The sequence below is a fragment of the Cheilinus undulatus genome, linkage group 7 (assembly GCF_018320785.1).
Source record: "Cheilinus undulatus linkage group 7, ASM1832078v1, whole genome shotgun sequence".
NCBI lineage: Eukaryota > Metazoa > Chordata > Actinopteri > Labriformes > Labridae > Cheilinus > Cheilinus undulatus.
The window spans coordinates 9,886,688-9,914,370 of record NC_054871.1 but is presented as its reverse complement, the minus strand read 5'-3'; the positions used below and the strand labels follow the sequence as shown (position 1 = coordinate 9,914,370).

The 27,683-nt window shown below is 39.7% G+C and overlaps 1 protein-coding gene across 1 annotated transcript in view; it reads right to left on the bottom strand.

The window, feature by feature from the left end:
* Positions 1-315: 315 nt before the first annotated feature.
* The window catches only part of LOC121512179 (carboxyl-terminal PDZ ligand of neuronal nitric oxide synthase protein-like), a 332,287-nt gene continuing 304,919 nt past the window's right edge, over positions 316-27,683 (bottom strand). Inside the window, exons 11-13 of the mRNA XM_041791325.1 lie at positions 18,256-18,452; positions 17,890-18,014; positions 316-10,577 (exon numbers count right to left, since the gene is read on the bottom strand). Of these exons, the coding sequence (XP_041647259.1) occupies positions 9,953-10,577; positions 17,890-18,014; positions 18,256-18,452 (947 nt within the window). The 3' untranslated portion in view covers positions 316-9,952. The remainder of the gene's footprint in view (positions 10,578-17,889; positions 18,015-18,255; positions 18,453-27,683) is intronic.

Sequence of the window (27,683 nt, the reverse complement as noted above, 5' to 3'; positions counted from 1 at the left end):
CAGTAGAGGAGGATGACTGACCTGCAGCAGCAGTTGTGAGTTCTTCTTAAGCTGACAGTTGAAGGTGCCGCATTTCAGTTTAGTTTGCTTCACTACGATGACATGCTTACTGCTTACGAGCAGGCAGTTCAATCAGCCAATCTAACGTTACACTGCGCACTCAGTTGAGGACACCAGGATATGGTGAATGGTAACTAGAAACATTGATGTTTAAATTTTTGAACACAGTTCGATAATGATCCCTTTCAGATCAATCAAAGCAACTCTAGCAATAAGTCACAACGTTGTTAAACAAAGACACAAAAACACAGAAGGTCATAATCAGGGTATATTTCCAGATTTCTTTCAAAGATTACAATCATTACAGGAGTTATTACATCCCCATTTAAAACAATAAGAAAATCAAACATAACGAATCATCAACTTTGATTTTTGTAACATATTTTCATCACATAGAATAAAAATCATTTAGTTTGCAGCAGTTTTTAGATAAAATCCATAAAAAGAGTACATCCCAGGTTTGCTTTAGCAGTCCATTTATGCCTGAAGTCTGTTATGTGCAGCATTAAAGTCCTTCATTAATCAAAATTGGCTGAAATAATGTCGACCAGCTTTACAAAAACAACAGATTCAACAACACATATATAAAAAAGAAAGCAAGATCATTTAATCTTTTATCAAACTCTAAATAACTAGATTCTATGACTGAGTATATCAAAATACAATCACTTTCCTTCATTTGTTAGAGCAAAAACAGATTTATATATTCACACATACCATAAAAAGAGTAATAAAATATTTATCATAAAATGTACACTACTCCTCCATCATTGGAAATACAAAATAAATCAACGTTAGTGGTTTAAAAAGAAGCATTTTAATGGGTTAAAGCTGCTTTGTTAAAAAAAAAAAAAGTATGTTTTTTTCTGATTTTGCTAAAAGAGAAAGCAGACAGCCTCACATCCTCCGAGCATTCATACAGGGTTTTATTGCTTTTAGCTTCCGGCTCAATACAAGCAGCTGCTGTCAGTTTGAAGTGATATTAAAGGTTTCCTCTCCGATACGGGGTTTATTCAGGCGTGTAGCATTTATCTGTGAGCTGAGGGACAGATTGAATCTGCAGAACAACCTCAGTGACGCAGAAGATTTCGACACTTTCGAAAGTTTTAAAGCTGAAGAGACATACTTTGTCAGATGGAGTCTTACATGACAACAGCATTTCTTTTTCAGTGGTAAATTTCTGTGCATTTGGTATGCTTTGTGATTCTCCTGCTGGTGTGAAATAAAAGGGGCTCACTGTGCAACTTTTAAATCAAATGTGATGACAGGTTGGCGTGTTTCTACTCATGTTTTCAGCCCCGTCAGTCAAAATCTAAGAGCCACAGAGACCTGACAAAGCAGGTTAGCTGAGCGCTGACTCATAAAGGAAGTTTTTTCTCCATTAAACTTTAATTTCTTGATTCATTTATACTCATTTACGGAATTATTTAAAAATATAACACTATGAATTACACTAGGACAGTATGAATCCATGTGGCAAAAATGCAGGCACTGTTCACTTCATTAGGTATACCAATTCTCATTCAACTAAAGCAAATATCTAATCAGCAAATCACAAGGCAGAAACCAGGGCATTTAGGCCTGCAGACAAGGTCAAGACAATCTGTTTAAAGTTCAAACTGAGCATCAGAATGGAGAAGAAAGGTGGCTAAAGTGACTTCGAATAGACCATGGCTGTCTGAATATGTCCACAAACTACTGATATGCAGGAATTTTAAAGAGAAATGTCTGAAAAAGGGAAAACATCCACATAGTTGCAGCTCTTTGGGCAATAATGCCTTGTTGATGGCAGAGGTCGGAGCAGAACAGCCAGACTGGTTTAAGCTGATAAAAAGTTAACTATATATCTCAAAGCACTTGAACTGGGGTATCAGAAGAGCATCTCTAAAGCCTGGCAAACACTGCAAGATAACTATACCGATTCTGGGTCAGATTTCCCCACCCTGACCAAAGTCGGCAAAGTCCTGATTATCCGATGGTTCTTAAGATTATCCTGACAGATTTTCCTTTGGTGTACATAGAGTGCTCATTCCCTCTCTGACCTGCTCATACAATGACCAGAGCCGCTCCAAGTCGAGAATGTGTATACAAAACATCTACAGTTATGATCCTGTTGGGTGGGGAAACAACGAGGACAGCCAAGCAAGAATGAGCAGGATTGAACAGAACATTAGCCAATCAGGAAGCAAACTGACCAAAGGAGGAAGCACAACAAACAATGCCATGGCAATGAACAGGAACAACTTTAGGAGTGTTTAAACAACATGTACTGTAAAACATACTGCACTCACACTGGTGTAGCAGGAAACTAACAGCTAGCCAAATTTAGATTGTTTACTCTAAAGTTGCGTCTGACAATGCCAGATTTGGAGTTTTGAGAGTGGAGAATGGTTGAATCTGTAATTATATGTCATCATTTGAGGTGTCTTACATTAAAAATGGTTAAGATTTGTAAAACTGTTGTGTGTTTCAGGCTTGAGACCCATGTCAGCCTGGGTGCATGTCAGCTCTAGCTCGCGCTCTAACTATTACTGGAGCCAGAATCAAACTCATAACTAAGCTGGTTTGGAAAAGAACATAAGCGTCTTTTCCACCAAGAAAAGTTCTCAGAAGTTTTTCTGCCCTTTCTTTGATAAAGAAATGTTGTCCAGTTCAGACCAAAGTGCCATTGTAGCCACACCCGACCTCAACGCTACACTGTCTGCAGTACAACCAAACACATCCACAGCCTCCTTGCAAATGATGCCGAATGATCAGGCCCGTTCTCAGACCAGGCACAATTGTTTAGACTGGACCTTTCAAGATAGGTAACTGCATGATGACAGACAAGGAATCTGGCCAATCTATCTGCTTTGCAAGGTGCGTTGTGTCGCCCTGCTGTCATAGCCGTCTTTTTCTTTAGTTTTACCTAAAGAAATGTCGCTACAAATTACAATCTGCTGTATAACTGAGAGGGGAAATCAGAATAAAGGCATTCCATACAAAGGTGCATTTCTCCACATGAATGCCACACAGGAGATACACGTCTGCTATAACAAGCTAAATACGGTTCTCCATTTATCAGTTTCCTGTCTAGTTTGGCACAGAGATGCACATAGCTCCTGGAAAAATAGGTCTGCCTTCAATTTTCTGGAATCTGCATGAGACACGCTCACACTTGTAAATATGCAGAAATGAAACACATGCACCCAGTCTGAAACAGCTGCAAATGCAAAGCACATCCGACTTTGAAGCAGATAGACTACAGCAGCAAAAGACCACAATAGGCACCAACTCCTTCAGGCTACGACAGGAAACTGAGACTACAGTTCACATGGGCTCACCAATTTGGGACTGGAAAACTGTCGCCTGGTCCGATGAGTCTCAATTTCAGCTGTAACATTTAAATGGCAGGGTAAGAATGTAGCACTGACAAATGAAATCCTGCCAGACCACCAACAACCATGACACGTTCAAGGCCACTTTAATCTCCTTTCTTCCCTATTCAGATGATTGCATTATGAATGGTACTGTAAAAATTAATGGTACATCCCTACAAACTAGAGTCAAAGTTAAATCTTCATCACAGAGGATTTTTTTTCTTTGTCTTATTTTGAAGGTTCAAACTGTTTATTCATTTTCAAAACATTTCCCCTCTTTCTACCCTCCTGTCTTTTTTTTCCTCTTGGCTTACTTCAACCAGATGTCAAAACATTTTCCCATGTTTGTGATACTTCATAATGGGACAATGGGAATTGTTTTGTTTTGCAAATATCCACTTGCTGAAACATCTGCCCAGCTCTCACACAGGAGATAAATGTGAGTGTGCCTCTAAAAGCCCAGGAGAAATGACACGTGAAGAGCTCTACAGCAGCATTAGTTTCTACTAACACCTGAATGCAAACAGTTATTATTCAGATTTTAAAAGGATTCCCAGCAGAGAGGTCCATGGAGTGTTTGTAATTTGGACATCAGCTGTTTAACAATCACTTTAAAAAGACACTTTAAAAGAGGATCCTCAAGGACATTCAGAGACAAAGCTTCCTTTCTCTAACAGAGTCCAGCTCCACATTCCTCCCATTCTGCCGGGCACGACCTGACCGCAGCTACATCTGGCTGTATGTCCGCCTTAGTGTCATCCGAGAGTTTTCTCCTCTTTTTTGTAAGGTTCAGGAAATCTCTGGAAGGACACAGCGGTCACTCACAGAGGCCTATATAGGAACTTAAAGGAGAATTGACCACTGTTCTCCATCTTCCACACAGAAGTACAGAACAAAAGCTTGGATCAAAGTGTGGAAAAACTGCTGATTTCCTTTCTGATTGTGTGAAAACAAGCGTCACAGCTTGATTCTGCACCTCCTGCAGCAGAACAGAGGAGGTTGGAACAGAGCGATTAATCCAGCAGAAAAAAACTGTATGTTAAAGAGGAACTAAAGCCCCAAGTTTCAGCTGAGGTGCATAAGACAAGCCTCCTCACTCTTTTCTATTGCCCCAATTAGCAACAACAGTATTGAGCCTTTTGCAGATTTAATTATGATTTAATTATAAGCCATAATGTCATGACCACCTAAAGCGGACTTAACATTAATTACCTGCATATAAAACAGTAGTAGGTCTCTGTAGAAGAAACAAGGTCGTATTAAGCCCAGAACATACTGGCACTGTCCGATGCACGTTGAAACGATAGCCTCATTATTTTCTATGAGCAAACCCATACTGGCGGTGTTGCTATTGCTGGTGTGGCTTGTCGCTGCTTGAAAAATGTTTTTTTTCTTCAAGAACAGCTATTTTTTCTATCTCAGCTACCTTAGAAGCAGCTCTGTTTGAGAGCATGAAAAATAGAGTTTAAGCACCAATGCCATCTTCCTTTCGAGGTGTAGAATAAGTGGGAGGCCTCTGGTATCAAACACCTGGCCATGCAGTGGCTGGTGGGAGGTTCGACCGCGCTGCTGTCAGTGTGTGCTCGGAAAGGCAAATCCTACTTTTCATCACTTCCTTTTCGTGTAAGACTCCTGCTATGCCAAAATTTTGTCTCATGCTTGACCATGGATAAAGATCAGAGGTTGCTCAACAGAACAGGTGACTTATTTTGCCTAGTAAAAAGCTCTTTGAATCAGCAGTTAGCTGATCTACATGTGCATCAATTGGACACAACAGATAAACTAGTGTTGTGGGTAATTCATTTCTTTAAATTTCAAGTGATCTGGTATTAGTTACTTATTCATAAAAGTAATCTGTTGTTGACGGAAAAAAAAAACCAATTTCCTTTCTCTTCTGGCTATGGAAAAAACTGAGAAAGAAAAAAAAAGAAGCTTCTTGAAGCATCCTGATAGTTTGTCCTTCCTTCTTTCCTGTACGCACGTTGGTTAAAAGCGGCATGCCAACAAAGGTAAACACTCTGTGCTAGTAGGCGCGTGGCGCTAGTGTACTGAGCTAGTGAGATGGCACAGAGGACGGCATTATACCGCGGAACTATCCTTATTATGTAAGATTTTGGAGAAAAAGGTACAAGAAAAGTATCTTGAGTTCAAAAGCTCCCGCTTTGTTTTCATGATTCAGCGGTGCAGCTGTTCCAATTAGATTGTAAACTTGTTAAAGAGCTGTACAGGAACAAGACGTAGACATAATATACATAGATGCCAGAAGGTCAAAGGGTTTTAATACTTGGTAATGTAAAAGTACTCTTGCATGTTCATTCTATCATTGGGGAACAAATTAATTTTCTCAGTATGTAAACACAAGTAGTTACAAAAGTAATGCCAGCAAACACTGATGAACGCTGGCTACTGGCATCTCCTCATGCCACATTATGCTGATGTCCCATGTTTTTCTACAAGGCCGTTTGATGTTGATGTTAAACCAATGCATTGGCACATCCCTAGTTTGTATGTTAACATTGTTTTAAGAAAGAAAGAGTTTACTTGCAGTCTTGGGTGCAAGAACTACACAACCCACAATGCTAAACATCACAGAGAAATCTCTGACTGGTGGAGCCTGCTGTTACTCACAAACTTCTGCTGTCGGCTGTTACTTCTAAATTTATCAGTTGCTTTTTTTTTTTTTTTTTACTACAGAGGATTCTTAAGTGGGTGACACAAGTTTGCCAGCTTCATATTCAGAAAAAAAACAAGGCTTATTTGCATGAGAACTACACTACCCACAATCCTAGGTAGTCACTGGTAAGTTTGACCCCACTGTTACAATTTTGGCTATCGGCTTCTTCTAATGAAATAAACAGCTGTGGAAAAATGGGCAGGCTCTGTGGTGATGAAAACCAGTACACAAATTCAATTGCAGTGGCTGGGTTTCTGCCTGTAGAGGGCAGTCACTATGCATATTTTAACACAGTATGTTAGTCTGTATGTTAGTGCTGTTGTCTCACAGTGAGAAGGCCCTTGGATTGATCTGTCCAGGTAATCTGGTGACTCTAAATTGCCCGTAGGTGTGAATGTGAGCTTGGCTGCTTGTCTGCCGCTATGTGGTTGACTGGAAACCAGTCTAAGGTGTACACTGTCGCTCGCTTAATGACAGTTGGAACAGGCTCCAGACCCCCAAAGCCCTAAATGGGATAAAGATCGTAGATACTTTAGATGGATAGTCTTCAAATAATTACCCTAACTGATCTTTTTAATTGTATCTTTAATCTGTAGCTGATTGTTATTGATTTGAAAGATTTAAGACAAATATATGCTCAGCTTTTTAACCAATGTTGCCTTTGGTTTTTTACTTTTTCATCATTTTGATTGAGTAAAAATACCTTCTGTAATAACTGTTGCTTCTTTTATTACTCAGACAGCTCCCAGCTTAAACTTAAAAAAAAGAACAAACTATCAGAGTGATTTCTCAACACGATAAAAGCAACCTGTCTGACTGATACGCTAATTTGTGTCTTTGGTGTGTGGCTTAATTATTCACATGAATCAAACGCACCTCTTTCATCTCTCTCTGTTGACAGCTCATTATCTCTGCCTCTCTTTTCTCCCAGACAACTTTCAGCAGCCCGCCCTCCACATACCGCCCATCTGCCCATCCATCCCTCTACACGTCTGCTCTGGGTTTTGACAGGGTCCACTCTCAGTTCAGGAGGAGGAGGAGGAATTTTGTCAGGGAGCAACAATTGGAAATGATAGTCATGAGAAGCTCGTTAAACTTTTCAGACTTCAGTGCCAAAAATAAACTGTTCTGTGTCTGTTAGAGACGGCTGATTGAAGGTGAAAGGAAAGGGTGCAAACAAATCCTGCTTCTGTTGACATATTTGAAGAGGAAAAATTATATATAAAATAAGAAAAAGGGGGGCAAGAGAATTTGAACACATTGCCCATATTGCCCTGAAAACATTTTAAAGATTTAAAATCAGAATAAGCCTCAAACAATTATTTTCTGCAACTGTAAAAGACACAAAATGATGCTAAGTGGCTCTCAATACCATGAATAATAGGGATAGGATGATTTTTGAACGGCTAAATATCCTTTAATTCTTACAAATCCAAAGTTTGGCATGACTTAAATCTCATTTTAGGAGTATATTTTTTTTTTTACATCATTTTTACCACTGTCCAGTTCTAATGTGACCAGAGGGGGCCTGCAGTGACTTTAAATGTATTTTGCTAATGGCCATTAAAAAAACAAAAAAGCGGAAAGCATTACTGCCAGGTGACAGGACTGTAGCATTACAGAATAAAGAGATGCTCTGAAACCAACTTCACATCTCTTAACCTAGAATGATCTCTTGGGGGCCCACACTACAAGTTTTTAAATTATTTGGTCCCTTCTGTGGTATTGTAAAATCATGCAAGTTGCAAAAATCCAAGATGGCAGAGTCCATGGAGGGGACTCTGGATGAATAAACGGCTTGTTAAGTTGATGAAGAAAATGCAATTTTATATAGTCAGGTGATCAAACACGTATTTATAGATGTAGATTTCTAAATACTGCGGTCCATTTTCACCAGGTTTGCTTTGCTAAATGCTAGTAGGCTAAATATTACACACTACACCTTTAATAGTAAATTCTATTATGTCCATCTGTTGTTTAGCACAGACAGGATACCCATGTTTAAATGCATTCTGTGTATAAGTCATAGGGATATTTTTTATATTAGTTATTCAGATAGTATTTGAAGATTTACCCCTGACTTTTAAATAACAATTTGCTAGAAATGCAGAGCAAATATGACTCTTTTTTAATGTCACATTTCTGAAAGTTATTTTTGCCTTGCCTTTTAATGCAATTAAAAATCATATGGACAATTTACATTGATTTACCAAAGATTAACATGCGTGGGACGTCCCATTCCAAGAAACCAATCAGGGTTGACTCCCTGTAAGAAGGAGGGGAATTGAAGATGCAGTCTGCGCTGAAACGTTTGCTTGTAATCCAGCAGCGAATCATCTTTTTAACATATCAGCTCCTTCTCTGAAGCCTGTGGAAGAACTAAAGCCCTTCTGTTTAATAATCATGTGCTTATTCCACTCTAGCACAGACTAGATGGTCTCTGCTACTAGGTGCAAAAAGCATGGGGCTTCTGGCTAAGACCAGATGGAAAATTTCACTGGGAGTTTTGTTGGACAAATCTGGAAACACAAATAACAGAAAAGAGCTGATTAAGAGCCTGTTAAGTGGGTTTTATGTCCTACGGATACAAAAGATTAGTCTGCATTGTCTAGTGAGACATTTTAAAAACTCTGAAAGTTTAGAATTTGCTTCCAGTAACAAAAAAACTGCCAAACAGTTGTTTTGTTGCTGTTATTTAGATTTCTGTAAAATATTCTTGCTCTCTGGGAGCTTTTAAAGGTCAATTTCAGGGTCACAGTTGGCGCCATAGGCGAGTGTAGGAAGAGGACGAGTTCTGTTAATGTTGCCGCAAAACTGAACTAAATAGATGTTTAGAAAGCGAAACAGATCGAGGGTCAAAAGGTCTCCTCCTGTCCTGATCGATCTCAGGCAGAGACAGCAACTTGACAAATTGTACAAAGTGAATGAAATGTGAACTCTGGCAAAACCCACTCAGTGTCTAACACCTCCACATTCATGCAGCATCGGTCTCTCCCTTACTTCCTTCGACTCCGACTGAATCTACACCTACTGGTATCCATTGTGCTCATATTTAGAAACTTCTGTACTGACTTCATTATTACTATAAAGCTCATACTAGTGTTATTGGTTTCATTGTAGCAGCTGCTGTGTAAAATGGACTTACAATATGAGAATAAGTACAAATGTCCCTTTAAATGATTCTAAAAATGCCAAAAAAAGATTGATGATACAATAAAAACACATACAAATATTATAATATTATATATACTGGCAAGCAGTTGTAGAAAAAAATCCAAATGTACAACACAACATGTTTGAATTTTTCAGGTTTAAGTTGTGTTTTTAGTCTATTAGGTAAAAATGAAAAGGTTTAACATTTCAAACCCATTTACAGGGACATTTCATTACATTCATGATATATTATCTGGTGTTATTGCATTCCCAAGGCAGATTTAAATGTTATAAACCTGTGTAAAAAGCTTCAACATCATAAAAACACTATTATAAAACAATAGCTCTTAAATTTCCTTTTGAAATGATAACATTGTAAATCATTCTGCTTCATTATTAACCTAAAATCCATTTCTTCTCTTACTACTTGCTTTTTTTCCCACATCTTTTTAGACATAAGCTGGACTTACTCAGCCGTTTCTGTTACCTTTGACTTCACTACATCTCTAAAATATTTTAAAAAAAACCAGATCTGGTCCCTGCCCCGGCTCTTGGAAGCCCTTGTTCCCTTTTCCTTGAAGAAAACCCCCGGAGCAGGTCAAGTTACATATTTAAAAGAGGCGGTAAATATTTGATCGACAGTCTGCTTGAATCACCTCTTGAAATACAAACTTTCTGAGCCTGTATCTGACCCTGGATTTGAGAATCACTCAAAGGAGAGCAGGTCTGGGTGATGCTCTGAGTCTTCAGCGCTCACTGTGGTTACTTTACTGCAGGGAGCGCCGTTCCCCAGCAGGACGTCCTCACCCAGGCTGATGCGGCAGGGAGTTTTCCCCGAGCGGGGAGTGGAGGCCAGACGGGAGTCCGGCCCCGGCGCCTTCTGCCAGACGTCGCAGGATTTAGCTCTAGACTCCAGCAGTGGGGGATCTTTGTTGATGAGGTCAGGAACAGAGAGCTGGAGCTGTGTCTGATGCTCTTCCACACCTCCTTCTGTGTTTTCCACATCATCTTTACCTCCATCTGTCACTCCATCAACTTTACTGTTGCTTCCCGTCGTCTCCAGCTCAGCTGCAACTTTCTCCTCTGCTTTCGTGATCTCCTCTGACCCGTCTCCCTCCGTCTCGCCCCGCTGCGGCTCCTCTTCGGTGATGAGTGGCGCCTTATCAGGAGAGGAGAGGAAGGAGGTGGTGTCAGCAGCATCTGGAGAGGAGACCACGGGATCAGAGGAGATCATCATGTCCTGGGTGGTTTTCAGAGCCCGGGGCAGACGCTTCTTCCCAGACGGGGGTGGCGGGTCGAGACGAGGGAAGGAGTCGAAGGAGGAGATGTGACTGGAAGAGGGGAGTCAAGATAAAGAAGATGAGATAAAATACCAACAAGTGATGCGTTCAAAGAAATGTTAAAAGCAATTCCTACAACATTCTGATGTTATTATTACATGCACAAACACTGCTTTCAAATGTGGTGGTAGTTTTTACATTGGAAGCCAAAAATACAGATATGACATGGCTGGAACATTTTCAATCTCCAGGAGTCAGAAAAACGTTTGCCGCGCAATGTTCCTGTGGGAATTTGTGCCCATTCATTCTGTAGAGTATTTATAAGGTCAGGCACTGATGTTGGTCGAGAAGGCCTGGCTCGCAACCTCTGATCTATTTCATCCCAAAGGTGTTTGATAAGGCTGAGGTCAGGACTCAAGTTCTTTCACATTTAACTCATCAAACCATGTCTTTATGGTCCTTGCTTTGTACACTGAGGTACAGCCATGTTGGAATAGAAAAGGGCCTTCTCCGAACTGTTGCTACAAAGTTGGAGGCATAGCATTGACCAAAATGTCTTGGTATGCTGAAGCATTAAGATTGACCTTCACTGGAGATAAGGGGCCAAGCCCAAAACCTGAAAAACAGCCCTATACTATTATCCCTCCTCCACCAAACTTCACACTTGGCACAATGCAGTCAGGCAGGGAATGTTCTCCCAGCATCCTACAAACCCAGGCTGACCTATCTGACTCCCAACAGAGAAGCGTGATTGATCACTCCACAGAACACATTTCCATACCTCCATAGTCCTGTGTCAGTGTGCTTTACACCACTCCATCCAACGCTTGGCATTGGACTTGGTGATGTGAGGCTTGCCTGCAGCTGCTTGGCCATGGAAACACGTTGCATGAAGCTCCTGCTGCACAGTGTATGTACTTACTTAAATGTCTCTGAAAGTTCAGAACTCTTCAGCATCAGAATCAGCAGAGTGTTGTCTTTAACGCAGCATGCACCTTTAGCAGTCATTGACCTCTCTCTGTGATTTTATGTGGTCTTCTGCTTTGTGGCTGAGTTGCTGTTGTTCCTAAATGCTTCCACTTTCTAATAAAATCCCTTATGATTGACTATGGAATATCCAGCAGGGATTATATTTCTCAAACTGTCTTATTGCAAAGGTGGCATCCATCACAGAACCATGCTTGAAGTCACTGAGCTCTTCAGAACGATCAATTATTTTTTTTTTATCTCAAATGTCTGCAAACAGCTGGGTGCTTGATTTTATTCACCTGTTGTAACAGGGCTGATTGAAACACCTTAATGGAATAATTAACAGGTGTGACCAGATACTGTTGTCCAAACAGCTGCCTATAGAGGACAAGTGGACTCATTGGTTCAACAAAAAAATGAATTTAGACATTAATCTGGTTCCCAATAACAACATCATTGCTGTTGCACTATTAAAACGTACAGCAACAAAAGCCAGGGATGGATAATAAATAATGCTAGGAATACCCATTAACCAATAAAAAAATCTTAAAGTAAGAAGTTCTGTGAGTTTTTGGCAAATAATGACACATATTTTGTTCTGGATGTCATTTATTTGTGCATACAGATGATGCTCCCATGTCTGACACCACCATAGGAAAAAAACACTACTCTGTTGTTAACCTTTAATCAAAAAAAAGGACAGACTAGAACATGTTTAAGATGTTGCTAAAATGCCTCAAGCACTTAAACATGAACTGTTTCTGAGCTTTTTGTTCAAGCTTGCCATGCTCCTGGCCCCCCTGTGTCATGTACAGGGGCAGTGAAAAATCACTTTCCACATGTTAAAATTTTGTACTGCATTGCATGATGGTAAACCATGACCATGAGTTGTTCACTTCTTTTCCCAGTTCATTATGTGATACTGTCACACAGTATGATAATGCTCTCTAAGAGTTTGGAGACCTACAAAATGGCATATTCACTATGCAGAGCAATATTTCAGACTCAGTCCATAAGTCTGAGTGGACATTTGTGCAAAGTTTGAAGAAACACTCTCAGAGCAATCTTGATATCCTGCATTCACAAGAAAGATACAGACAGATTGATGTACAGACGGGAAGACGGATGGACAATCTGCAAACGTGATGCCTCAGGCTTGGCAATCATCAGCATGGAGACAAAATAACAGATTTAACTTTTAGGATGTCTTAAAATGAGATGGTTTAACTAATCACTACAGTATGCCTCATTTCAGGAGGCTTAACATGTAAAATTTGAGTCCAGCAGTGAAAGTACCATCTTAAATGATATACAGATGATGTATATTTATTATTAATCTATTTATAAGTCATAGTGGTGCAGTAATAAATTAGAAATGAAGCCTACCCATAAAGATTCAGAGCTCACCCTGATTTTACCATAAGAAAGCTCATGTTTAGTTTGTATGGCATTACTCTGTTCACAGTTACCTAAACCCTTGGTTCTCAACTGGTGGGGCAGGACCCAAAAAGTAGGTCATGAAGCCATTTTCAGTGGAATAAAATATGTAGCACAATGCATGTGAAGTGCTTTTATTCTAAAGAGATGTCTCCTGCTTTGTTCCATCTGAAGTCATACATTTTTTCATTAAAAACATTTGTTTATGATTGAAAAATGCTAGAGATCTTGTTGTGATTTGTCATTAAGGAGGTGGAGGTGGGTCCTGATGCTAGACTAGTTGAGAACCACTGACCTAAACCTGTTGCAGCGCTCCAAATTATCATTCAACACCTCCATGAGAAGGAAGAAGACTGCCAGCTGTCCTGGCCACACAGACATGAAAGTGGTATTGATTTTGGCATCAAACTATTGGAAAAAGAGCCGATGAGCATAACTCAGTCATATATTAGAGAGTGTTGGCTCATTGTGAGACACTTTTGATAGCCTATTACTGACTTATAGCCATTTGTGATTACAGAGAGGTTAAAAAGCATTTCATTAATGTGCTACATAAAGAGATGGAGCATATTTCTATCTGTGTGCATGGATGTGTGAAATAGAGAGAGAAACCAGCTACACTTTAAATCCACATTCATTCTTTGTGATTACTCACCGTGTTTATAAAAACATACCAGTATCTCCAGCCGAGAGAGAAAATTAATATTGTGAGTACATCCTGTGGTGATAAGGAGGAAGGAACTTATCTTTACTACGGTGTGATTGTTCAGTGGAGCTGACAGGAACACACACAAAGATGATTTAGTTCACTGAGCTCAGCTCTGTGTACCAGAATGTAAAGAGCACCAATATCTTTGTGTTGTTGGTGGATTGTAATGACTCTGAGTCATTTTATGAGTATGCTGGGAGCTTGTTATCAGATGAATTTGTTTTTAGTCTGCTGTTCCCCTCCTTACCTAAAGGTGGTGCTGTTTACCATCTTGGATAGATGCTATTTCCACACTGTCTGTTTACACAATGTCCATAATCCATTAGCCATTGTGTTTTTTTAATTCTCATTATGTACATGTTTAATATACACTTTTCTATGCATACAATCAACCTGCTGGGGATTACAGAAGGACATTAGCCTATGGCTACAATCTGACACATTTACAGGCCCATGTTCATTAATGTGTTTGTCCCACTGGCCCTTATAATAAATAAATAAATAAATAAATAAATAAGGTTATGCACAGTATCTGAGCTGTTCTTACTAGTGTACCTTTCAGGACAGGGATCTCAGATTTTGATCATGATTTCAGCCACCTTTTCAGTCTTTCACAGACTGATACTAAAGTTTAAAATACGAATTCTGCCAATGCCGATACTTATGCTTTCTATCACTTCTTTTAGTGTAGGATTCCCACTTGGCCAATATTTTCTCTCATGTTTGACCATGAAAACAGAACAGAGTTTGTCCAAAAGGTAAAATAAAAAATATATATATATAAAAAAATTAAACAGCAGACAGGTGAACTAGATACCGGCATGCCTTGGACATGCTTATTTCAATATAACTGGTAACAAAGGTGCTAAAACTGCAGCAGTGAAAAAGGTTTGGATGTCAGGTTGTTGCTGCTTTAAAGAGTTTTGCAGGATCAAACCAGGGGTTTGTCCAGAGGGGTGGCCACTCCAAAATCCCTTCTCTATGACCGGAAGTTTGCTGTGTGAGAGATGAGACTTTAAGGATGAAAGATCAGGGTTGCCAGGTCTGTGTGGCAAAACCAAGCCCAACTAGCCCAAAACCAAGCCCAAAGCTGAAATTCAAAATAAGCCACTAAAAACCTCTGCCACACCTGCATGCATAGGCATGGTGTTTCTCTGTGTGTGGAGAGTATGCCTGAGTGCCATGTCCCATTTCTTCCTGCTTTTTTTTTTGCTGGTTGAATTAATTGCATTTGAGTGTAAATAAAGTAGTTTGTTTTGCTATACATATCTTGAACCTAATAACTGGTTGTGCTCCCCTTGGCAGCAATAACTGAAATCAAGCGATTGTGATAACTGGTGATGAGTCTTTCACACCGCTGTGGAGGAATTCTGACCCACTCTTCTTCACAGAATTGTTTTAACTCAGCTATATTAGAGGGTTTCTGAGCATTAACTGCTTGTTTAAAGTCACAGCACAGCATCTCAATTGGATTTAAATCTGGACTTTGACGTGGCCACTCCAAAATCTAAATTTTGTTTATTTTGAGCCATTCAGAGGTGGACTTTCTGCTAAAAGGACAAAATAACTCAGAAATCTCATCATATTTAATGTGCTAATGCTGACTTTTGATACATATAAGTTGACCTTAATAGTCATAAACTAAATATAATAAGTCAAAATCCAAATATCCAAAAAGAGATAAATATTTGTGTTCTACTTCTTTAATTTGAGATTTAAAGCAAATGTTTAAAAACAATGCTCCTAAAAGATCTGGGCTTAAGACAACTGCACATTTCCTCTCATTCTTTCAGGATTCTGCTATGGCGAGTCTTTCAGTTATTAATGAAAACCTCTGTGCTCCACTTGGCAGGACAAGCCGGTGGTCCGCTAAAATCTTTACAGATCATCACAACTACTTTAAAGGGAATCCATTCACAGTCCTGTGAACGGAGACAAACGGGAGCAGAGCTGCTGAAAAAAAATGACTCTTGCTTGACTGATCTTTAGCTGAAGAGACAACAGATCAATGCTGCTGGAACAAATCCCCCAGCACACACACACACAGCCTTTTATGTGAGTGTGAAAGCAGGTACAGGATACACACTTTTAAAAGAGGACATTTCTTTACTTTTTTTGACTGTAGGAGAAATTATGGAGTTCAATTTCAGCCATCTCATGCCAGGCTTTGATGTGTCATTATTAATTTAAAATTCACATTTCAAAGGAACAATCTTAAATGATTCACCTTTTATAACCCGCTACCTTATTAAAAGTGACAGGCACTTCATTCAGCACAGGTAATTTAATATTTCTGCCAACAGTGAGAGAATGTCTTCAAGGGGGTTTATCATTAAATGGAACATGTGGCCCTGGAAAGTTTTGAATGAACGCATGGAGAACAAAAGCAGCAGTGAAAGGAAAGTCTCCATTTATACAGAGAGCTTAAAGTTAAAGCAAACGGACTCAGTTTGTGCAATTAAAGCAGAAACTTTTGGGACAGATTGTGAAAGTTTGACGAGGGAGAACTTTGGTTTTAGAGTTTAATTTAGCCCCTGTTTTTTCTTTGTTGGACCATGTGTTTGCTGTCCAAGTGGGTCACACTTACCCACTTTTTTCACTGTTTATAAGCATAATAGCAGAAAGTGTCATCAATTCCTGTGGTTCATAATTTTCAGCAACTTCTCTCATTCATACTCATGAATGAAAACTCACTTAACAAGTTTTACACTTTTTATTTTAAATGTTTTGGTCAATATGCCTTAGCCACATGAGATTATACCTTTATCAGAGTAAAACTGTGTTTTTTTTTAATTATTTGACTGTGGTTATGATCGGAGAAGCATTTGATGGTAGATGATCACAACCAAACCCCTTTTATCAGAAACAATCCCATCTGGTTTGCCTCTTTCTAAGTATATCACCAGATTCTGTGTTAGAGGATTTTAGCCACTTTTATTCTCTCATTAGCACATTTTTAAAGTTGTTTATCTAATTCTATAGCTATTTAGCATCATCTACATGAAATAACACATTGTTTTAGTGCCAAATTTAGAAGAAACTGCAAATTATTTTGACTGTAGTTATGATCATAGCACCACTGGGTCTTTTTTTGACCCACAAGGACACTAACCCTATACATTTTTATATCTTCCCCCTTAATTCATAAATCATCTTGCAAAGGGTGTGCCACGGAACATGTTCATTTTAGGCAATTAAATCAAAGAAATATAAATTCCTTATCAAACTGTTTTTAAAAATAGGTCAAAATCAACCTAAGAACATAAAGGTTAAGATGCACTCTATAGACAAAAGTATTTGGCCACACCTGAATTTAAGACTGAATTCAGGTGTTTTAGTCAGACCTGTTTGGCACAGGCGTAAAAAATCAAGCACCTAGCCATGCAGTATTCATCTGCAGATAGAGACCATAGATACTTTATCAATCCAGAGGGAAATTTGTGAAATGCAAACATTTATGTTTTAACTGGGTCGTTCTGAAGAGCTCAGTTACTTCAAGCATGATACTATGATGGATGCCATCTTTTCAAAAAGACAGTTTGTGTAGTTTCATTGCAGTTGGATATTCCACAGTCGCCTTTAAGTTACATTATTAGAAAGTGGAAGCATTTAGGAACAACAGCAACTCAGCCACAAAGCAGAAGACCACGTAAAATCACAGAGCAGGATTGGTATGTGCAAGTCATCATGTGTCAGTCTGGGTTTGGAGGACACCAGGAGAATGTTACCTGTCGGACTGCACTGTGCCATCTGTGAAGTTTGGTGGAGGAGGGATAATAGTATGGGGCTGGTTTTCAGGGGTTGAGCTAGGCCCCTTATCTCAAGAACTATGCTTCCAAGTTTGAGGCAACAGTTTGGGGAAGGCCCTTTTCTACTCCAACATGACCGTGCCCCAGTGCACAAAGCAAGAACCATAAAGACATGGTTTGATGAGTTCAGTGTGGAAGAACTTGACTGGCCTGCACCAAGTCCTGACCTCAAACCCATCAAGCACCTTTGGGTGGAACTGGAATGAAGATTGCAAGCCAGGCCTTCTCGTCCAACATCAGTGCCTGAAACAAATGCTCTAAAGAATGGATGGTCACAAATTGCCATAGTAAAACTCCAAAATCTTGTGGAAAGCCTTCCAAGAAGAGTGGAGGCTGTTTTAGCTGCAAAAGGTGGCCCGACCCCAGATTTAAGTAATGTCATTACAGTCCCTGTTGGTGTAATGGTGAAGCGTTCTGCCCGCATAGGATGTGTTTGTACCTGTTAGCAGTGGTCTGGTTGAGTTGGTCCATATGGCTCCAAACAGCCCCAACGCTCTTATTAACTTCAGTAACCCCGATGTCCCCGAGGTGGCTTGGCTCCTTTCTTCTTAACAAGTCGTTTACCTTTAAAACATAAGGAAATTAATGAATGAATAATAAATGGAGGAAAGATAGAAGGAAAGACAGAAAATGAATAAAAATAAAAACAATAAATGTACAAAAACAAACATAAACAAAGACATATAAAGTATACCTGTCAGATGCAGAAAAAGACTGTTGAAATCCTGTCTATAACTCTAACATTCAGAGTAGCAGGGATACTTACCATAAAGATAGGTGGAATTAATCCCTGTGCTGTGCTTACCTTTGCACCGACAGCCTTGCCCAGATTAATGGCATTTTTAAGCCTCTGTTGGCCTCCGGAGGATGGAGAGTCCACCGAGCTTGACCCCAGGTTTGGATTAGCTGATGCCGGGGAGCGTCGAGATGAGGGGTGGCCTGGCCTGGAGGTCTGAGGACTCTGCTGCTGGGCGATGGAGTTCTCAAACATACTTTGATCGACTGTGAGGAAGAGAGCAGACGGAGGAGAGGCAGAGCGGTGAATACACAGCAGGATTTAGCAGAAGATTTGTATCTGCTTTTAATGGCACAAGCTGTTGCAAAGTTGCAGAGCCTTTGAGCGTGAGACAGCACGGATAGGATGTTTACTTTGAAAATAAGATGCACAAACTCAGCTCTTTAGAGACGAATACCTCAATGAAACTTGAAATTTTCCATAACATTGCCAAATGTACTGATTCATAGACTTAACTTGAACCTGTGAAGCTTCACAGAAGTTAAAACCTCAACAGTTTTTGAAATATCCTTGTCGAAGGCTAGATCAGACTACATGATTTTTTGTCTTTTGCAGTGGCGCCATGTCAAAGTATGAAACAGAAATCCTGTCCTGCCTTGGCTGACAGGCTGGTGACCTCGACTAAACATCTTATGCTGTTGTCATAACTGTGTTTTCGTATGTTGGCCACTGAGAAGATAGGACAAGGAGCGTCAATCATAGCAGATGTGTGATGCTGACAGTCTTGTGCTCTGGGGGATGAAACAAAAAGTAAGAAGCAATTTTGGATGTTTTTGGATTAGTTGTCCTAAAAATAGGACACAAGGTACACATGTTTAAGCCTGGTTAGCCTAGCTGTATTTGCTGCACTGCATGCAAAAAATAAGATCTGGGGAACTTCATAAAATTTTTCTAATAAATGATATCTGTCAGCATCATATGCATCATTGATGTCAGGTCTTGGTGTCAAGATAGACTTGTTGATAGACATGTTACATGGGGTATCTTGGATAAATGTGATTATGTCACACTGTTCTGCATCTGTTGTTCCTGATGTTTACATGCAGACCTGGCTTTTGTTGTTGGGCTGTGACAATGCAATCGGGTCAAAATCTGGCTAAATTCATGTGGTCTCATCCAGCCTTAATCAATCAATGGTTTTCTAGTGTATTTCTAAAGTTGTATTCAGACCAAAGCAAAGCTAATGTTGTCCTATGTTGCTAACTAATTCATGCCCAGAATGTCTATATGTACAGTTAAAGGTGAAGCATTTAAAACTACGAATATTAGCAAGAAACAACTGTCAGATTCTAGATCAGGGGTCCCCAAAGTTTTCAGTTTGTGACCCCAAAATAACAGTGCTAAAGACCAGTGTCCCCTATCATCCCTTACAGGTGGTTAAAGCTGACAATGTTGCAGAAAGCATCAATGTACAAATTTACATTTGAGGGAGTTTTTGAGCACATTACAAACATGCAAGCACAAATTTCCCGTCATGTCTTCTTAGCAATATTTCCTTAAACAATTGAAAATGTTAAGTTTAATATTAGGTGTAGTGGATGGGGGTGGATGGCACGTGCGGCAGGAGTGGGTGGCTATTCAAAAAGGACTCTTTGGATAAAACACAGGAAAGTCAACATTCTTAACCCAGAGGCAACCTGAAACTAAGGTCATGGGTGCTGCCACTGCAAAAATCCCCATCTATGGAAACAGGCCCTTTGGCTTCAGAAAGTTTCTACTTTAAGGAGAATCCTGGCAGACGGCTCTCATCCTCTGTCCTGTCAGTTTGAGCTTATGAAGTCTGGGAGGCGCTACAGAGCTCCTCTGGCCAAAGGTCCTTTCAAAAAATCTTTTGTACCAAATGCCATCACCATCTTGAATTCGACAAAGTGACCAATCCACACATATGACCTGAACTGCTCTACCTCTATGTTTTATTTATTTATTTTACTAGATCCCATTTTACCTCTTACCTCTGTTTTTACTGTGTCTATTATATGTTTTTATGTATGACCATGTTTGTATTTTAGTGCTGTCTGTCTCCTGTGCTGGTGAGCCAAAGACAATTTTCCACCTCAGTGGACAATAAAGAATTATTCTATTCTATTCTATTCTATTCTATTCTTATTCTTATCTCGGTTGGGCTCAGCTCATCAAAACTTCTCAGTTGGACGACAACTGCGAACGTTCAGTTTCAGCTTCAAGAGGGATTCCAGAACAATTTCAACTGTGGTTCAACTTTGGTCTGAACACATATTAGAGGACTGGAGGGTTTTTTTTTTTTTTGAAAAGTATTCCTTTGTGAAACCTCGTCCTTGGCCACTCTGCAGCTTTGCACAAAACAATGTGATGTTGCATCATTAGAGTAAAATTCAACAGTATTTTATGAGATTGCACACAGTATTTGAGGACCAGATGGCAGTGCAGTAACACTTTATGTAATGACCATGAAATAATACACAGTAGATCATAAGAATTCAGGCAACTGCAATGACACATGCACAGAAAAAGCCAAATGAAGCAGAAAAGGACCAAAATGCAGGAGCAGCAGAAAATAAAAATGGAACTGACGTTGTTGCCAAACCACTAAAGACGGAAGATCTTACCTGGAGAGAAATGTTTCTCGGAAAGCATTTAATGAGACATAAAAGCATCAGATTTCAGGTCATTATACCTCTTTAAAAAACAGAGTATAGAATTAATTCTGCTCTGTGTCTATAAGAGGACAAGTGATGGGAGGTAATGGCTTAAAGTTCAGTCAAGAGCTGCATAAACATGTCTGAAAGCTACAGAGTCTCAGACAGATAAATGGAGAAAAAATCACCATGCAGAATCAGATGGAGCGCCAAAAACTGGGTAACCTTGGCTTCACTTTGCACAGTAAAGTATTTCACTTACCCACCCAGTAAGAGATCTACAACAGCGCATTAGCCGGAGGCAGGAGGAAATGTGATCCAATAATATGAATCAAAATGATACAAAGGGCATGACAAGGAAGTTCAAGGAGGAAGAGAGTGATATGAGAGGATAAGAGAGAAAGGTACACTCAGAAGCAAGAGATGTGTTTTAATTCTGTTTGAATGCTGCAAGAAAAAAGGTTTCTATTTTCAAAAAGCTGTTCATTATCATTTAGTTTCGCACAGCCAATCTAATCCATCTACCTCAGAAGGCCTCTGTTTTTGCCACTATTTTGCAATGCAGGCTTTGGTTTACGTGCTCTTGCATTGCAAACTAGTGACAAAAAAACAGTTTTCTCAGATATAAAAGAAAATGCTTCAAAAGTTTTCAATAGTGCATACATCTGAGCCAACATTGTTTTTACCCAAAACGCTGTATAGCCCGGCATCCAGGCTGGTACAACCAGTGAGGCCTTCTTAAAGGAGCAATGCTCAATGAAATCCCTGGAGGCTAATGCCACTTCTACTGCTACATATCTCCTATGACTCAACTTTAAAACTACTGAAATATCACTTTAAGACGGCCTTATACCAAACAACTTTTCGTGCGCTTTCAAAGTTTCTAACAAAATTCTAGTAAAATCAAAGGAGTCTTGCTAAAGTTGCAGCATGCTCCCGTTGTCTCATCCATCAGGTGTAAGGTAGTCACAGGACTCGATCTGAGCAGTTTTAAGGCAGTCTTGTTTGATATTGTCGTAAGTCTTTAGTCTGGTCTCATGCAAATTGTGTTTTCAGTGAAGTGACCGTCATCCACGACCAATGGGAGCCAGTGTTGTGTGTAAGCACGTAAAAACAGTCAACTTTTCAAAACATGAACGAGAGCTGGTTGTCCATTTTTCACCCAAGAGATGGAAAAGTTTTTCTTCTCTGAGCTGCAGTCAGATCGCTACACCTCTGTGTATGTATCATGTCTTGCAGTTCATTCCAGGCTGACATGAGCCATGGCAAACTTTCACTGGGTCTTTCAGACTAAAATCTCCATCAGCTTGTTTGGTGAGACAAGCCGTATTTTCATATGGTACTTTTATTCTGAAATGTGTCAGGGATACTTCTCCGGTTGTTGGAGTAGCTTCCCTCGTTTTTTTTCTCAAAAGGAATCTTATTCCAGTCGTGAAGTTAATGACACCCAGACTTTGTGAAATCCTTGTCTGTGACTAAAAACTACTATGCTTTTCTAAAAAAAAATATGTGACCCTGGCCTGTCCACAATCCCCCAAAGAATCAGAAAAATGAATTCCCTTCCCCTTTCTTTCTCCACCTTTCAGAAAATGTGTGCTGAAACAAGCCATTCTCAGATTTTCCCCTCGTGATGTCATATGGGGAGTGAGCACCGGCCCCAGGTTGGCTGTCCCTGCTTGGAAGAAAATTCAGCCCTCCTCTCCCGACCATCACTCAGCCACCAGCTGAGAGAGCCACATCCACTAAATAACATCCATTTTCTGAGAGGGGCAGGGTCAGATAGCTGTTTAACATTTAAAGCCACCGACAGAAACAGCTCGTTCTGCGCAGGGCTGAAACAGAAGGGTTTTAAGACATGAAAAAAACAATACTGAAGTGTTTTTTCAGCAACAAACTTCACAGACATGTTTTGGGAACCTCTGAGACCGATATAAACATGACTTAAAAGGGCAAAATATGTGACCTTTAACAAAGTCCTCGTTGTATGGCCAAGTAGCACTATGTCCTGTTTTACCTCATGACTTCTAATAGGCTACTTGCATTGCAGTAGTGGAGGAAACACACATAAATTCACATTTTCTTTTACTATATTAAAAAAAGGTTTAAACTTTGCACTTCTTTTGAATAGGAACCCCACTTTAGACACTTAATCAACAGTATATCTCTGCCTTTAGCTGCTGGAAAGTTTAGCTAGAGGTTTAGTTTGCTAGAGGACAGTATAAGGACTGAATAAACACCTCCTTGCATGCTGCTCCATTTGTTGCGACTCAAAAAGCATTTAATTTACATGATTTGGGTCTTTATTCAATGCTCCTGCTGAGTGTGAAGGTTATTCAGTGTGTGCTGACTGTATATCAAGGTCATCAAGTGATCTCTGGATCAATAGTGACACTCTGCTCAGGCTATTTAACATCTATATTGATCCCGCTAGAGAACAAGGCCACTAAGTCCTCCATCTTGAACTCCTAATGGAGATGTAATGGATGGACTTTGTAATGTAGTATGCCCCGAGGAGGACTTTATGAAGGACGCTAGAAAGACAAGATGTTTGTGTAGCATGGGAAAAATGTTAGTGTGATTTAAAGATTTAATGTTTCGTAGCTTTTCTCCAAACTTGTCTTTTAGAAAGCCATGCCGCTGAAAAGGTGAGACCTGCTGTTTGGAAATGAGCCCAGGTGGCAAAGCCTGGCTCATTTGCACACAGATGTGATTTATCATTTGTATTTATGACCATTTCCTCTGCTTCTCTGTCCCCCGGCCAGCTCTAAAGCTCTGCGCTCTCAGGGCTCCTGTATGCTCTAAACGAATGCAAATTTGGTGATTTCTCAAAGGCTGTCAAATAAAGTGGTGCGTTCAAATGCCAGCATATCCCAGAAGAGTGGAGGTCAGTCCGTCCCAAATAACCGAAGTTACAGTGACGGCAACGGTGTGGGAAACATACAGTTCCAAATGAAGCATGATTAATGATGTCTAGATAATTATGCAGGAGGAAGATTAAGAGTTATGCTTTGGTGTTGTTTTAGGACATTAAATGGCAGAAAGACAAGAAGAGGAGAATGACATCAACAAAGGTCCCCTGCCAAGAGCAAAACTTGTAAAATTTAGGTTGTAAAAGGAGTGACTCTTTAACATTTGGCTGAGACACTGCTGGTGGTTCCAACTTTTACTAAACAAGAATTGGAAAACGAGCCATTTAATGTTTTCCCAAGGCTTGAAAAAAATCCAAGCCCAAATATTGAAAAATCTATCTTAAAAGAGCCTGCTTTATTCTGACAGGTTGCCCGTTCACTGCTTTTTAATGCTTAAGACTTTTGTTCAATTTGTCACATCTTGTGCTGACATTTCCCAGCAGCACCTGCACCTTACAACTGAGATCTTCTTTTGTGCAAATAGTCAATCTGTGTCACCCTGATGAGAGGATTTGGGACATTGCTGCAGCCCTGCTGTGGTTTAGACTGATGAAAGAGGTGGACTTTTTTCTACAAATCTTGCCTACTGAAGCATCAGAATGAGAGAATTAATTGTTGAATCAGTCTGCACTGCAGATTCAGCAGAGGCCGTGCATCAGTGAAGACTTCCCTAAATCACATCGTGCTGTGAAAAATCTCTGCTTTCCTGTCATAAAACTTTGTTTCGAACAGAGTGCTTACTTGAGAGAAAGTTGGGCCCTAATGAGGGGATAAGTGCTCAAGCGACACCTGGCCCCCATGTGCATGGGCTGCATGAGCTAGGACATCAATGTGGGAACCTCCTTTCACTTGGTCCCATGACACTTCTGTATAGCTCAGTGCTATGTAACATATTCTACCACATGACACTTCAAACAGCACTACCACCTTCAACAGCACCATGCTCCGCACATTCAAGCTCCGGGTAATGGCAAGGCTGATGCAACCCATCATTCCACATGGGTCCAAATGGCCCCAACAAACAATACACATCTATTCCTGGTGCTAAAATTATAAATGAACACAAGAGAAAATAGAAAAACAAAGAGAAAAGTCTGAAAAAGAAGCTTAGAAAGAGGTCTGGGGAAGTAGGGCCAGGATGAGGTGCTATTACTCATCTCTGCCAGATCTAGCTCTTGCACTACCTCCCCCTACTCCCTCATTTTTAAGAGAGGAAGGACTAACAGACAATACAACAAAGTAGCTGTTTTTTTTTATTTTCTTTAGTTGGATTTCAGACTAGTATTATTCCTCCTCATACATATCCACGACCTGGAATCACCCCTTAACTGTCTGGCTCCATGGTCTCCCAGTGACAGGCATCCGACCTCTACATCCCGCTTCTACTGTATGAGCCCTAACTTTCCATATGTACTGTAAATGTGACTGGACATTGTTAAAACTACTGTCAAATGTGGTCTGGTCTATACTTTTCCCCTCTCTCGGTGGTTCTGTAGTCTCCCTCCTCCCTCTGGTTATAGCACACCTTTGTGCAATCTGCAATCAGAATGGAGGAGGGGTATCAAAGCAGCTTTGGTTCCTTCTCCATTTTCCCCATGTATGTTGAGGTTGTTGGGTTTGTTATTTTAGTGTGGGCAGTAGGTTGCCAGTGGTCCTGTTTTTAGCATTTGTAATTTTTCTTTGTTACTTTTTTCTAAGATAGTTCTAGTAGGAGATAAGGGGGTCTTACAGCCCACTGCTGCCTTTCCCATCTTCCTTCCTTTTGATCTGCTTGGCGCCTAGCACCAGTTGTGATTTTTTGAGTTAATTTAACATCGTTTGCATTTCTGACTCGATATTTTCATCAGTAAATCTTAAGATTTTTGTTTTAACTTTACCCGTTAAAGTATCCTTTATTTATTGATGGCCACTTGTGTTTTGAGCAGCACTCCCTAGATTAATCCCATGTATCCCCATTAATTAAGGTCCTTAATTAATGCTTTAATTCTTTTATTTGCAATTAACTTCACTTGTTTGTGTCTAAATAAAAGGCACATTAACTGTAATATGCATTTTGCATGGACACTGTGGCAAAAAAACATACAGCATTTCACAACTGCAAATGCAATTTGTAAAAAAATAACAAAGCAATGTCACCTAAAAAACAAGAGATTTAGTCATTTAAATATTGGATGAATCACCTCTGCTGCTAATGCCAGGTATTCAAAGACTATGCACAGTAAAATGCAACTTTCATACCTTTACCACATGCACATAAGTAGTGTATTATTTGTTTTTGCTATAGCAGTGGTTATCCAATGTCTGGGAGACTCCCACTCTGAAATTTTGGGACATTTTCACCCCCTCTCTTTCTTGGCTATCCTCCTGCCACAATTTTAATGTTATTTAAGCTTAATAAAGTGTTAAAAAGCATGCCATTAGCTACAGCATACCACAGGAATACATGAATGCATGTCCTTTTGATGAATTGTGAGTTGGTGTATGGGTGGATACTGGAGATAATGATGTCCTTATGAAAGGAAGATTACACTAAACTTATAAGTGTCTGTGAGTTAAGTACTGAAAGGGTCATTGCTCAGAGAAGACATAGCTTTAGTACTTTTTCTACTTGAGCTGTGAGTCACAGCTTCTTCATCTTCAACTTTTGACTGTAAGGAGGCAAGCAACAATAATCATGATTAATACGTTTTCAGAACACCAGAATGTACCCAGCTACGTCTGTACCTGACTCAGAAATGAGGTGAGTTTGATTTAGTATTTCAGTACAATTTTCTTTTTCATTTCAAGGCCACAAAAAGTCTGTCAGTCCCCAGCAGTCTCACCAGCTCATCGACAGAGAAGGAGTTTATGAGTTTAAGAAAGAAGAAGAAGTTGCTCAGAGCATGGGCATGGCATGGGGGGGGGGTAAATTTGATTTAACCATAGTAAAAATATTGCTCATAAATACAATAATTCTGTTACAAAAACAAATTTAAAGAAATAGATAGCAAAAATGACGCAGCATTTGTTGCTTGGCTAGCCGGTTGAGGGCGGCCCTGTGTAATGGTCTTTCTGGGGACCAAAAATCCTTAGCTACACCCCTGGCTTACAGTAAATGTAAAATTCTGGTTTATCTAAAAGATCTTCTTAAAGCCTTCTTCTTCTGGCTTTTGAGATTGGTCGATACTAAATTATACTAAAACAGACATTTTGTGTCATGTGATCTGATTGAATTGGCATTGAGTTTCATTGTCTTTTACACTGTCCAGATATAACAATCTAAGAGAGTTACAGCTTCATGAAATAACTTGTCAAAATCCTGAAACACTGCCTCTGTCTGATGAGTAAAAACAGGAATGGCTGGTCAAATTTGATGTGTTTAGGCTGATGAATTTTGTCCCTGAATTCTAGAAAAGACCACAAGATAGACCGTTTAATTCGTTAGTTTGTCTTTGTTCTCTTCTGTTCCATGACAATGAAACCAACTATGCAAAAGACAGACAACAGGAGTGCTTCTTGTATGCCTAATACTTGGTGCTCTAAGAAGGAAATACTTAAAAAAGGAGTGGAAAGCTTAAGACCTAATTTGTTTCATAAATGATCCAGGTCCAGGCACTCAAGATGGTTTAAATATTGTAAAAGACCTTTAATTCATAGCTACAGAAGCTTTAATGTTTTGATGTTTCTACCTCTATGAATTAAAGGCCTTTTTCATATTTCAAAACATCCTGAGCGTCTTGAAATTCTTGCTGCCATGTGAGAACATGCACACTGGACATATTTTTGTATGTTTGCCAATTATAGTGAAGTCGTATGTGAACCGAAGCTGTTCCAGGCTTTTGAAAGGCTTAACTGAAATGTCTTTACTTCAGTCCTCCTGCTGTTTTTAATCTGCGGGTCTTTTTGTTTTGTAGAGAGAACTTCTGTTTGTGAT